Source organism: Chelmon rostratus, chromosome 3 (assembly GCF_017976325.1).
Source record: "Chelmon rostratus isolate fCheRos1 chromosome 3, fCheRos1.pri, whole genome shotgun sequence".
Taxonomy (NCBI): Eukaryota; Metazoa; Chordata; class Actinopteri; order Chaetodontiformes; family Chaetodontidae; genus Chelmon; species Chelmon rostratus.
In genome coordinates this window covers 13,269,853-13,284,187 of record NC_055660.1, presented here as the reverse complement: position 1 = coordinate 13,284,187, position 14,335 = coordinate 13,269,853, and the positions used below count along the sequence as shown (strand labels likewise).

The following is a 14,335-nucleotide window of genomic DNA, read 5'->3' as shown; positions in this document are numbered from 1 at the left end:
ACTGTTGATATCAATAGCAGTGCTGAGAAGTGTCAGGAGTTCAACGGTTACCTCACCCTCTGATGAGATTCCTGGCTTTCAAAACTGCCTTCCTGGCCTGAACTGTGTTTTGCAACTCAGTTTTATTGTCCAACCAAATTTCAAAACGCCCTCTGTCACCTCCTCTATGCAATGACGGATGTGCTGCCAGTGTTGCAAACAAAATGCACGTCTACAAAATGTCAAATTCAAGCCACAAAATCAAACAACAAAGCTGTGTTATTATTGTTTTCTCTAATGCTGCCTCATGTTGTGTCTCTGTTGGACCTGGAGATTAAGATTTGTTCTAATGTCATTGTCAGTCACATAACAACATAAATTCCTGCCTGGGTTGCAAAGGTACAGTCGATTGAAAATCATTTTTAAAAGGACCGTCTGACCCTCCCTGGTTTCCTCACTTCAGGAACATGCAGTCAGGGTTTTTATTTTGAAAGAGGTCCAACTGTTTTTTGTCTTTCTGTCTTTTTGCTGATGTCAGCTTGACATTGTGATGGATGGGGAAGAGGTGGGGTTAGAAAACAACATCTGCTTCATTCAAGTGTTACTGCAGTATGTGCTGTGGTCGTCTGCATATCCTGATAGCTCATCTATATGCAACTGTGTTGGTATTGCCAATTTTTCTGTTTCTTGGGATATAAATGACTGATTTTGAAATGGGTAAGACCTGTTTTGCTGTTCTTCCTTCTTTTTATTGCTTGTATATATGTATATATATATGTATATATATGTATGTATGTATTGTTTCAGATGTCATCAAAGACATTTGTTGGTATTACTTTCTTGTGGTCTAAATAAATGTGTTATTTAATATTTTAAGTTGAGGTATTTACCTGCGTTAAATGTCTTTTAATTTATTCCAACATGTGATGAGGTAACTGTCCTGTCAGCGTTAATCTAGTTGATGTGTCCATTCCAAAATCCATTAAAAGTGAATTTCATTGTTTGTGGTGTGACCCATCAGTGGCACTCATCACCACCTGAATCCTGTGTCGGTCTCAGCTGAAACAGGGAAGAGGCAGTCAGACTAAGAGCTCAGAGGAACACACACCACTGACAATAATACAAAAACAGAAGTTGCTATCTTTAGTTGGACGTATAAACAATCCACCTTTAAAGTCATGGGGCCGTGCTATTTCAGGTGCGTCCACGGTTATTTTTTAGATTAAAACCAAAATCTAAGTGATCTGAATGAAGAGTTAGATGACTTGTGCCTCTAAGCTTTGTTGCACAAGATGTGTAAAGGAAGGGTGGGGAAGTGGAAGTCCTGTGTTCAGATCATTAACACCAAATGACTCACTGATCTCTGCAGGAAGTGTTGGTCGCTACCATCTGGTTGACTGTACATTCTAGAGGGGTTGTTTGTCACTGCGATTGCAACCTGCAGTCTTTTATTTACATGTTGGTCTCTAACTGTGCAAAACAGATGTCAAACGAGCTCGCACTCTCAGGTTGAGTTTCACTGGTAGGTTACCGAAAAATCTCTGCTGTGTTGGGTTGACTGAAGAGCGACTTTCCATTCACAACTGACAGCACAACAAAAGTTGGAATTCCTTTGGAAGAATATGAATTTTGAGGGGGAATGACAGACTTGGAGATCAAAGTAAGAAAGATCTGATGCAAAAGACAGAATTTTGAGGTAAAATGAGTCTGAATTAATTCACAGAATTAAGTGTTCTAGTGACATTGCTCAAGGGATGACAGTGTGTGCTGGTCAGTCCACCACTTTGATCCAGACTCAATGGATATAAGATGGATTGCAATGAGCTGCTTTAACCAGACGTTCATTGTTCCCAGACAATGAATCCCACCGAATTTAGTGATCCTTGAGTTTTTCTCTAGTGCCGCCATGAGGCTGACGCTTGTAGTTTTGAGTGGAATGTCTCACCAAGTATTGAATGGATTGCTGTGACATTTCTTATGCCCCCCTAGTATTAATTGTAAAAACCTTTGTGGTCCCTTCACTTTTCATCTAGCGCCATCCTCAGGTCCTTCCATTTTTCATTTAGTCTATGACCAAATGCCTGCAAAACCAGTTCTATTCACATTAGCCTCAGCTGTACTTTGTGTTTTGTGCTACGTAGCTCATGCTCATGTTTTGTGCTAAGTAGCTCATGCTAACATGAGACCTTACTCATGTTAAGGACCTCATCCTTAACACGAGTATGTTATCATTGCCACTGTGAGCATGTTAGCATGGTGATGTTAGTATTTGGTTCAAAGCAGTGGCAGTGGCCTGAACGAAGCCTGGCTGCTGAAATCTAGCAGCTAGTTGTCACTTAAAACGACCACGGCCATTATTGTGCAGATCTTTTAAGCTGTGATGTAATTTCAATAGGTGAGTTATATAAACATTCGCCCTGTAAAGTTGTAATGATTTGGAAAATTAGCTATAGAGACCAAAACCATTTTTTGAAGTAGGCTGTAAACATGTTTATTTCTGCTGTGAAGTTGGACATTTAAATGTGGGGGTCTTTTGTAGCCAGCCTCAAGTGGCCTTTCAAGGAACTGCAGTTTTTGCCACTTTTGCGTCGGGTTCATTTTTCAGTCCTGGAGGTTGCGGCTTGATGTTACACAGCATTATTTCTTAAGAAACCACAAAGCCTGAACCAAAACGTAGTATGGCTGCGTAAGTTTTCATGAGTCATGCTGTGCAGCACTTTTGTATGTCACTGAGCTCCTCTAATGTGGGAGTGAGGAGGGTTGATGGTTGACAGAAATATGAGAAAGCGGCCTCCACATAGCCTGTTGGCTGTGTCTAAATATGCATCCATGTGTCTGCACGCTCACGTCTCACGTTTTTCAAGAAATGTATTCTTGGTTATATTTCGCGGTGGCGGATATCTTTCACGTGAAAACCGCACCACCTGTCTCACATATCTTCCAGAGAAACCTCTCTTCCTTATGCTGTGGTTAAATCTTTAAATATACAATGCATTGATACTGTATGTAGATTTATTCAAATCATTACAAGGTACAGCTGTCTCTGATGTGAGAGAAAGAAGGTGACTGCATGCTGAAATCCCAGGCAGGGCTTTAAAACATTGACACTTAACTCGTTTCCTTTGGTTTATTGTTTGCTGCATGGAACAATTTCATTTCCCTGGCGTGGGGTTAAGAAGTTTTTATCTTATCTTTACCCAAATGACAAAGCTTGGGTGTGTTTCAAATCTTCTGATGTCTCAAAGGAAGCCTACAATAGATGACTAGGCCATCAGGGCAGATTGCATCATTATTTTAACTGAATGTGTGGCCTGATTATTAAATGTGAATCTAAATTCCTGAGAATCTGTTTGCCGTTTTTTTGTTCCAATTCCTGTACAGTGTCGTCAGATTTTACAGCAGATGAGAAGATGGAGATTGAGAGCATTAAGACGCATAAGGAAGACCTTCTGGATGACATCCAGGTATATACACACACATTTTGTCAGACACTGTAAAATATATGTTAGATTAAAAAAAAATGCCGTTTTAATTTATTCATTTCTGATCTCCACTGGGAAATGTGACTTGTTCTGCTCTTGAGGAAACAAACGCTAAAGACTTTTCTTTCATCTCGCTCTGTCCAGAAGTTAAAGATGGAGATAGACAACGTCATGGCGGAAATACTCAGCTTTGAGTCTGCAGAGGAAAAGTGAGTTTTAATCTGGGAAAACCCCCGCACCTACCTTACAAACCAGGCATTCTTTTTATAGAGCTGTGCTCTTTTACAACTCCTACTAAATTCTTCTTTTTATTTATTTATTTATTATTATTCATACAGTATGTTTCAGTTTCACAGTTGCTTTCTGACAGTTTTCACTCACAAAATTTTAAAGAAATAGCTCAACAAATTTCATTCTGAAACTAATATTTGTTTTATTGATTGTGTACCTTCTCATGCTGAATAGTGAATGTAACTAATAAGTCAGCCCAATAAAGTCATCACAAATTGGTCAGAAATCCCACATGTCTGCCTGGCCTATCAGATCAAACCATCTGTCTCTTGATAACCAATAGTCCATTTGTTTACTGTATATTTAGAATAACTATCCCATTGTCTAATGTTGTTTTATCTAGTCTGTTCTAATGTTTTTTAATGTAGGTTAAAAAACAAGTTGCTGTTTCTCGAGCACAGGATTTAAAAATGTTACTCAGAATATGGACAGAAAACATTGACATAAAGATTGATAAAATAAACTCCCAGTGAGAAAATGCATCATTTGGTGGAGTCTAGTGGTGCAGAGGCTGACTTGAAAAGGTGGCAGGACTTCTGTTGTCACCCTGTTGCATATTGACTGTTAGTACTCAAATGTATACGTATATACTGTGGCATAATTTAATTACAGTTATTCCTTAAAAATACTGTTTTTCTGTTTTTCCTGCAGCAAGACCCTAGAGAAGAGCAAACGGTTCTCAAATGGGAAGAAGAAATTCAACATGGACCCCAAAAAGGTGATCGCAGACAGGCGTGGATGTGTGTGTAGCTAAAATATCCTAATCAGCATAATGCTTGGTATGAAACGACTTGTTGCTATAGTTAAAAAATACCTAGCACATCTCACTGTGTGTCTCGGAGCCCTTCAGTGAGTCGTTGTGTGGACTTCCTCCCACTTAACCACACTTGATCTGCTGTCAATCTGTGAAGTGACATCGATGCAGGTCCACAGAAGAGTGTCTGTGGTTTGAGTGACACGTCAGACTTGGTACTGTTGTGGACACAAATGTTTGCAACAACAAACACAAAGTAAAAGCTTTACCGCTTTGGCTTACTGGAACAGGTCCGCTCCGACCTGCAGTTGCTGTTTTAGCACAAGGGAACTTTTAGACAGACTTCAGAGGTTAACTGAAAGGCCCGTTTACTGTTCCATTTTTATTTCCTTGTGTTGACAGTAAGACTTGAATAAGTTAAGGTTTCGAGACCAACATTGAAGGAAACTAGTAACCTTTCTAACCAATATGAATGTGTGATATATTTAAAAGATATGCTAAGATGCTTTTCAGCAGACTACATTCAGCTTATATTCTAAACACCTCTGCTCTGCTACATTCTGCTTCTGTGTTTCCAGCAGTTTGGGTCTCTCAGTTCAGGCAAAGAAACATAACACTGCCTTGAAAAGCTATGTATATTTGCGTTTTTTGCTTGAATTGATCGTGTCTGTGAAAGAATCACACCCTCACAGACAAACATCCTTTCGTACAGCAGTTTCAGTATTTAGAAAATGTACTCTCATTTCTTTATTTCTGCAGATGTGTTATTTTTACCTGTGTCGACACAGGCAGCAGTGTTGTATTGGAGGTTACTGCTTTCAGAGATCATTTGAGATTTATTTTAAATTTCCATACCAAATGTATTTTTAACCATCCATTTCTTCTCCAAACCCTGTGATGGAGAAGAAAGAGGAAGAGAAATTGTTTTTAAGGAATTAGGATTACAGAAACTGTGAAGTCACTTGGTTTTGCCAACTGGAGATGAGATCATTATGAAACTAAGCACATTTTGCCTCAGCGCAGTATAGGCTCTTTGTGTGTGTGTGTGTGTGTGTGTGTGTGTGTGTGTGTGTGTGTGTGTGTGTGTGTTTTAGTGCATAAAGCATTGTGTCATAAAGTAAAATGTTATTAAGCAGTGCAAAATTGGGTGCAGTTAAACAAATCATGAACAGAAATAAAGGGGAAATACAATGGATGTGCTCAGTAAACAATCTGTGTGTATGTGTGTGCGCGCGTGTGTCTGTGTGTGTGCGCGTGTGTGTGCGTGTGCGTGTGTGTGTGCAGGGCATCAATTACCTGGTGGAGAATAAGCTGCTGGATGGAAGTGCTCAATCCATTGCTGAGTTCCTCTACAAGGAGGAGGGACTCAACAAGACAGCCATTGGAGAATTTCTTGGAGAAAGGTGAGAAGGAGGAAAAGGAGGAGGGTAGAGTGAAGAGACAGTAGCAAAAAGAGGATGAGGATGGAAGACAAGGGGGTGAAGAGGTATAGAAATGATGAGGACAGTAAGGAAAACTGCAGACAGCAGCTAGTAGGAAGAAAGGAAAATGAAGGAGGATTAGATGAAATGAGAGAGGAAAAAAGTGGGGAGGATGTGAAAGCAGCCGCAAGAGAGGGAATATGAAGATAGAGGGGATGTTAAAAAGCAAAATGAGGAGGTGAAGGAAGAAGAAAGTGGAGGAAAAAAGGAAAGAAGTTATAGCAAGAGGAGGACAGAGAGAAGAGAAGGAAGGAAAGAGAGAAAGAAGGAAAGTGAATAACATCCTCTTCCTCCCACCATCTGTCCCACAGGGAGGAGCTCCACCTCCAGACCCTGAAGGCCTTTGTGGAGCTGCACGAGTTCTCCGACCTAAACCTGGTCCAAGCCCTCAGGTCAGCTTCCCTCACCTTCACTCCTGTCCCTTCTAGTACTCTCACTCCTCCTCATCATCACTGCCGTCAACAAAATTAACAGGAACACTTGCATGTGTGTTTCTTTTCAATCAGAGCATCAATCAAAACATTTTCATACTTAAAATGTTACAGTGCTTAGTTTTGTATTTGTGCGAGGCGGGACAATAATGAAGAAAGACTCGCTAAGAAAGAAGGAACAAAAGCAAAGAAGCGATTGATATCCTGAAAAATAATATGTCGAGACAGCGATTTTGGCAGTATCTGCAGTATAGAGTCACAAAAGTCACTAAAATGAGTCATTGCTTAGCTGAACTTTGTTCTGGAAATGAGTTTTAGATGTGAACCATATTGAGGAGGAGCAAAACACCATTTAACACAGAAGTCTTCACACAGCCATCAGCCACTATCGAACTGACCACTGTTGTATCAACATGGCTGCATAATCCAGATCCAGATCATTTGATACACAGCACTGATCATGCATCTCTCACCCTTGTTATTCATACTGTACACTAATAAGTGTCAGAGCACCGTTTCATTTTAAAATACGCAGATGATTCTGTTATTGTTAGCCCGCTCCAAGGAACAGAAAACAGCCACGGCCCTGTCGTTGACAACTTTGTCAAGTGGTGCGAGGACTCACACCTACAGGTCAATGAAGCTAAAACAAAAGACATGGCCATTGATTTTAGGAAAAATGCCAATACACCTGAACTCATCACAATCAAGGGACAAGCCATTGAGCAAGTTCAGTCTCATAAGTATCTTGGGACTATAATCGACTCCACTTTGAATTTTAAATTAAACTGTGAAGCTGTGAGCAGGGAGGGTGAGAAGGGACATCAGCATTCATTCTGTCTGCGGAAGCTGTCCTGCTTCCACATTGAAAGGACCACGATGACACTTTTTTATCGTGCTTTTATTGAGTCGGTTTTAACTTTTTCACTTGTGTCATGGTTTGGAAACCTGCCTGTAAAAGAAGGGAACTCACTGAACCAGATCATTAAATGGTCTGGTCGACTCATTGGGGAGTCACAGCTGTGCCTACAGTCGCTGTACACTCTGCAGGTACAGCGACTGGCCAGCTCCATCTCCACTGATGACTCCCATCCCCTGGCAAGTGAGTTCCAGCTGCTGGAACTCACTTGTTAGGACCACTCGCTACAGGTACAGCTTTGTTCCTGCTGCTGTCTCTCTTTGAAATAGGAGGTCTTATTTTAGCATTTATTTTAACGTGGTCTAAACTTTCTTACTTATTTATTTACTTACTTATTTATTATTGTTTTACTGTCCCTCGTATCATGCTCTTATGTTTTCTTAGCATGCTCTTAACGGGTCTTTATATTGGCATTTTTAGTGATATCTAATGACTTTTATTTATTTTATTTATTTGTTTTAGTCTTTTAACCATGATCAGTGAGCTGCTGGGAGTACCTGTCAACGTCTGCTGTTAATCTGTCTTCCGTATGTGTCCTGTGATTTAAAAGTTGTATGTTTGAGATGCCCTCTCCAGACTGCAAAACAAATCTACCTACGGGTATCAATTAAGTTACTTTAAACCTTGAACAACTCGAGCCAGCTCGGCGAGTGTTCACACTGAGAATGAGAGGTCAGACCGTTATATACAAATGTCATGTCGTCAGTGGGCAGTGTGACACTTTGCCACCTACGTCAGTGACTGTAGTGTGTAGTGTTAGAGACAGACGTAAAGGGGGCCCTTCACCAATCAGATTACTCGTCTTGTGGAGTGCTATTCATTTTGGGAAACCAGCTTGATGTTGTTTGTGGCTATGGAAGGGCTTTGTCATGTCTGAGAATGACCCGGATGATGTCGTAGTGACGTCACACACTCACTCCCAATGTGTGGTGCACCTGCAGTTCATATATTGATCACAAGCATAAATAAACACGTCGACATCACGCACGGGGGTTTATGTTATATTGATGTGTGTGACAGACAGTTCCTGTGGAGTTTCCGTCTGCCTGGAGAAGCCCAGAAGATCGACCGCATGATGGAGGCCTTCGCCACACGCTACTGTGACTGCAACGCTCACGTCTTCCAGTCGACCGGTGAGCTGCGCCGAATACACATCCGTCCACTTCCTGTCTGGGCGGTGTTTGTGTGTATGTGTGTGCATTAGAGTGGGTGTGTTTAAATGACCACATCACCTCTTTCTGTTTGACTCTCTGACTTTCCAGCTCTTCCTCCTCTTCAACAACTCTATGTTCATGTTAACTAAGTGACTTGGTCCTTCATGATGTTGCTTCCTCTTATTCTTTGTGTGTGTGTGTCTTCCTCTTTAACACCAGACACGTGCTACATCCTGTCATTTGCCATCATCATGCTCAACACCAGCCTCCACAACCCCTGTGTGAAGGACAAGACCACTCTAGAGCGTTTCATCTCCATGAACAGAGGCATCAACAACGGAGAGAATCTACCTGATGACCTGCTCTCGGTGAGAACCACCGGCCAATCACAGTGTCCAAACTAGACACCAGGAAGTAATAACCCAAGTGCTAAAAATTTTGAGTCCAGGCCATTTTTTTCCTTTGGAAATTTGATTACTACAGTCCCTACAGCCCGTGTCTCAGTACAGTTCCTGATATAAGGCCCACCATGTTTTAACCGATAGGTTCACACTTACTTTAAAGGATGAGGCTGCATTATTCTCCATTGTTGTTATTATTAACAAAAGAAAAGACCAAAAACCACCCATGCCAAAGTCTGTCAGCTGTCAGTACTTTTCTACTTTCCTACCCTGCCTCTGGCTCTCAGCCCCAAACCCAATTGTGCCTTAAGACATAAATCTTTGAAAACAGCCAGTGCATATATAGTTTCATTACTTTAAAAAAAACCCTTTTACCGTAACAGGAGTATATTGTGCATTTTTGGGACAGTATTCAGCCTCAGGTTAATACAGCTGGTGTGCTAGAGAGTATTTATGGCCGCAGGATGCTGTGTGAGGGATTCAGTGTTGGTTATAATGAAGGACCATGTTACCCAGTGCAACAGAGCAGCTCATTGATATTTTTGGACAACAGTGGTGCTCTAGGATTACAGCCTTTTGATACACAAACAGAACAGTCTAAACCAGTGATGCATTTCTCACTAACACATTACAGTAATGTGATTACTTATGACTCCATTTAATTACTAATCCCAGTAAGGATCTGTTGCTTGTTAGTCTCTTACAGCCTCTTCTAGCCTTTTTGTTGTCAACATTTTGAAATCTTAACCCTATTTGTCTTAGATCGTGAAACAACTAAAAGTCCATCAAAGTTTTTGATGACTAAAATCACTTTTATATCCTGAAAAGTGTTCTTCCAGCTACAGAACTCAGGTGAAGGTCTATTTGTGTGGAGAGACTAGGATGCAGGCTTTTCATGCTTCTCACCATGTGCACCCAGTGTCAGGTGTGTCACTTTCAGGATACCAGATGTGGTGAACAGAGTTATTCTGGGTATTCACATGAATCCCTCTGCTTGATTTAGCAAAGCCAGAAAGCGCTGGTTTCATTTCTGAATGCATTGTTTTCATTTTTCCAAGCATGCAGTTATATTTTTATAGAGTAGAAGAGACCACAAAAAGAGAGTTCAAATACTAGACACATTACTCACAGTACTTAGGTATACTTTGTGAAACCAGGCAGCCCTTTCTGTGCTTGGAAAAATAATACCACTGTCTCACACATCATCTGGAACAGAAACACACACATGTAACCACATCCAGGTTGTTCTCAGGCCCAGCTTCCACCTGCTCAGCCACTCTTCACAAGGCAATATTTTTTATTCTCTATAGCCTCTATAGTTGTTTTATTTTGTATCTTTTTTATATATATATCGTCTACTTGTTCTTTTTCTACCTCTCCTTATTTCTGCTGTTGTAACAAGTAAATTTTCCTGGCATCGGATCAATAAAGCTTTTTAACAGCAGTGATCCTGAAGCTGTGGGCTAGTGTTGGATTAAAGATGTGCAAACATAATACAGATATTCAGTGTCAAGCTTAATGGCGACAGCCTTATTTAATCTGGCAACTTGTATTCTCATTTGAGTTTTTTTTTTTTTTTTTTTTAACGCATTCAATTCCTTTCTACTCAGAAACTGTACGAGAGCATCCGCAATGAGCCTTTCAAAATCCCAGAGGATGATGGGAACGACCTGACGCACACCTTCTTCAACCCCGACAGAGAAGGCTGGCTCCTCAAACTCGGTGAAACACCTCTACAAAACAGTCTTTTCTGAAACATTAGGGATGTTTAAACAGAAATTAACAGACAGTGACCCAGTAGTGTTGCATTTACTGAAAACATCAGTTAGGTTATGCAGAAATTTAACTTCAGATAACCCACACATCTGCATTTTGGTCAGTTTGCACAGCCTTTAAAGGCTTGCCAGTTTCCACTGACAGCTGACAGCACAGCAAACAACTGTGCACGCAGTGATCTTCATTATCTGCTTTCTCTGTGTTCCAGGAGGTCGGGTTAAGACGTGGAAGAGGCGATGGTTCATCCTCACTGACAACTGCCTCTACTACTTTGAGTTCACCACTGTAAGGCTCCCACACTGCTCGTTTTGACTCGCCTTGAAACACTTGTATATTTTTACGTGTATTTTCACACTCGTTTCCAGATCCAGACTTTCCATAGCAGAAAGACAACAGCAAACTCTTAAATTGACCTCTAGTTGTCATTTGTCAGGATAACTGTTAGATTCTCCTCTAATTCACTCAGCTGCTGCAAAACTTCTTAAAGAGGCGGTTGTGGTGTGTGCGGTAGGGCTTACACAATTTCAGCACAGTAGACACTGGTTTATTTAATATTCACTGCGGCATTTACTAAGAAGTTCCAGTTGTAAAAAAAATCCAGATCAGAAAATGCTCATGAGTTGTTTTTTGGATGTCATACGGGTCATGTCAGAAGGCTTTTGTTGGCCAAATGACACAAAAACGCAGGCGACTTTTTTCATCTTAAAGGTCAGTGATCTGAGATTTTTCGTTATCAGAGTAGAGTTTACTGAAGTTTTGGCTGCGATGATCAAAATATCTTTTCAGTGCTGATAGAAAAAAAAGTTACGTGTAATGTCTTCGGCTTGGGTTCTTTTTGTGACAGCGGTGACGTTTTTACTCTCAGCTCTTCCTTTTTGCCCTCCTGATACATCACCTGACTCACTCTGTCTCTTTTTAATCCACCTGCAGGATAAAGAGCCCAGAGGCATCATCCCTCTAGAGAACCTCTGTGTGAGAGAAGTGCCATATCCTCGCAAACCGGTAAGATCCTGTCAGCTTGCTGAAAAGCAAATTGTATTGTTTCATATCGGCTAGGAAGGGGTCTGCGGGTGTGCATAGTGCTCAAGTTAGATCAATAGATTAGGCTTACTGTGTAGATTGATTATCATGTGGTTCCGGTGTCGTCTAGTACTGTCTGGACCTGTACAACCCCAACAGTCGAGGGCAGAAGATCAAAGCGTGCAAAACAGAGACGGACGGCAGAGTGGTGGAGGGGAAGCACCAGTCCTACACCATCTGTGCTGCCAGCGCAGAAGAGAGAGACTCCTGGATCGAGGCCATCAGGTCAGACCACACACACGCATTATGTGTGCAAATGTGCAAACGCCCTTGCAAATAGCAACATACACATAACCAGACGATACGTTGCGTAGCGATGCATGCACACATTCAGCTGCACATTCCAGTTCTGTGTGTTTGTGTTAGTATAATTGTGAGGACCATCATTCAGTGGGTTCAGTTTTCAAAACTTTATTACATGTAACCTGAAAGAGTAACGCTCCACCAGATCTTTTATGGAAAACACTGCAGCACTTACCTGTGCGGGGTGAAAGTTTTACATCCGTTAAACATCTGTCCACACCCAACATGACAGCTGGGTGAAGTCAGGTGTAGTCGGTTCTGCTTGAGACCACATCCAGTTGCGATCAGATGTTGTATTTGATTGTGCTGTGGAGTGCTGAGCCACACAGGATGTGGAAGGAGCGTCGTGGTAGTCACCGCTCCTTGGCAGTGCAAGCGAGATTATTGCTGCTTGCTGGGTGCCGTCACCTCCAACCTAACTTTTGTTTGTGTTATTATACCTACATGCTACATCCTTTGGATGTTGCCTGATCTTATTTTAACTTAACCCTTTACTAAACCTAATGCTCCATGACCTTAAAACCAAGTCTTAACCTACCAACAGTTCTTTCAAGCAGTGAGGACTGGCCAAGTGTCCTCACAGTTCATAACAGTTCCTCACTACGATGGCTTAAAACAGAAACTGGCCCTCAAGAAAGTTACAAGCCCACACATACACACACTAACACTGGTGCATCAGCATCTCTATAATGATCATCTTCTTTACTTCAAACAGAGCTAGCATCACCAAGGATCCATTCTACGACTTGGTCTCAGTTCGGAAGAAGAAGGTGATAAACCAAGCTCCTCAGGACTGAGCTGTCCAGCGCCCCCCTTGAACGTTTATGGTACTGCTCCACCGTGGGATTCAGTGCCCCTTTAAGTTGTATTTAACACCCTGAAACACAACTGAGGGAGGACACTGAAAGCTAGACACTGACAGTGGTTGTTCAGGCTAAAAGAAGGACTTCTCTTTCCACTTCTGTTTTTACAGACTGGACTGCACTGTGTCAAAGGCGAAAACATTGACTCATTTTGTTGCTCTCACTGTCAGTCTGACAAGCCACAAAGAATTTATTCACAGGACTGAATCTTTGTCAGAACTTTGTGGCCTAGATATTTGTGTTTTTCTGTTTACCGAGTTTTAAAGAAGTCGCTGTGTATGTATGCACTTTCTAATATCTTTTGCCCAAGTGGCAACCTCCAGGGCTGAAAAATAAAGGCAGACAAATCCCATAGACCCCCATATTAAAATGCCTCTGCAGAGGACATAAACATGTTTACAGCCTGGTACAAAATGAGGGTTTTGCTCTCTATACCTGATTTCCTGTTACAGGGGTTGAAATTGAACTCACTTGTTTATATTAAGGCTTGTGCATAATTATGGGCATGGCCACTTTGATGGTCAACTAGCCGCTCGGTTCCAGCAACCAGGCTCTAGTTGCCTCAGCCCATCCTATTGCCCATTTTTGGATTAGCCAAGAGTTTAGCACTGCCAGGATGGCGATGGCCGGAGCCACTGTCACTGAGCTTCTTAATGGCTCTTCAGAAACTGGGTGATGTCATAGAGTCTATTGTTTTATGCAGTCTATGCTTTTGCCAAGAGAAGCTGATTTTTGCTTGATGTCTGTCTGCTCTACAAGACGTAGTCGTGGTAGCATCAGGATGACAAATTAAGCATGCAAAGTCCCGGCAGTTCTATGTACTGCATGCTATAAAGAAGGCGAGATGTTTGACAGCTTTCTTACAGTTAGGCTCAAAAATTGACATTTACAAGTAAAGTAATAATAAGCAGCTTTGCTTCTGTGCTCTACACCATACAGTTACAGCAACGTGTCATCTGACGACTGCTTATGCTTTCTTTTGTAAATATAGATATATTTTTAAGTATTTTGGGGAATCCATTTTTTGTTGTTGTTGTTGTTGTTGTTGCAAAATTTCAAGTACTTTATAGAGAGACACTGAACGCGTGTTCTCGTCAGACCAAGCCTGCATCTGTTTAGATTTCACCTACTTTATTAGCACCATGCAATAAGTGCAATATGCATTTTGTCTTTGATTTAATCGGAATGTGCAGACTGCAAGCCTGTAAACTTTTAGCACTGGGAGTATTGTAGTTGTTATGTTCTCACGAATTAATTATTTAATTAAAAAAAGTGTTTCAGGTACCTGTTGACATGGATCCTGTTTATGGTTTAAGTGACAGATGTGTTATCAGTTGAAAGCACTGTGAAACCATCAGACCACACCTCACTTCCTCATATTTACTGTGTTTGTATGTGTTGTATGGTGTTCATTCCACACA

At 41.3% G+C, this 14,335-nt stretch overlaps 1 protein-coding gene across 1 annotated transcript; it reads left to right on the top strand.

Annotated features, from left to right (window-relative positions):
• Positions 1-583: 583 nt before the first annotated feature.
• Positions 584-14,198, top strand: cyth4b (cytohesin 4b). The gene is made up of 13 exons (XM_041964963.1): positions 584-696; positions 3,361-3,443; positions 3,606-3,670; positions 4,404-4,470; positions 5,791-5,909; positions 6,299-6,379; positions 8,358-8,470; positions 8,711-8,859; positions 10,503-10,614; positions 10,877-10,953; positions 11,599-11,670; positions 11,819-11,973; positions 12,767-14,198. The coding sequence occupies exons 1-13, from the start codon at positions 678-680 to the stop codon at positions 12,846-12,848; spliced, it is 1,194 nt and encodes a 397-aa protein (XP_041820897.1). The 5' UTR covers positions 584-677; the 3' UTR covers positions 12,849-14,198.
• The last annotated feature ends 137 nt before the right edge of the window (positions 14,199-14,335 follow it).

Excerpts from the sequence above, each read along its gene's own strand:
- cyth4b (XM_041964963.1), top strand. Across the intron at positions 5,910-6,298 it reads GGAGAATTTCTTGGAGAAAG|GGAGGAGCTCCACCTCCAGA; the intron begins GTGAGAAGGAGG and ends TCTGTCCCACAG. Across the intron at positions 10,954-11,598 it reads ACTACTTTGAGTTCACCACT|GATAAAGAGCCCAGAGGCAT; the intron begins GTAAGGCTCCCA and ends ATCCACCTGCAG.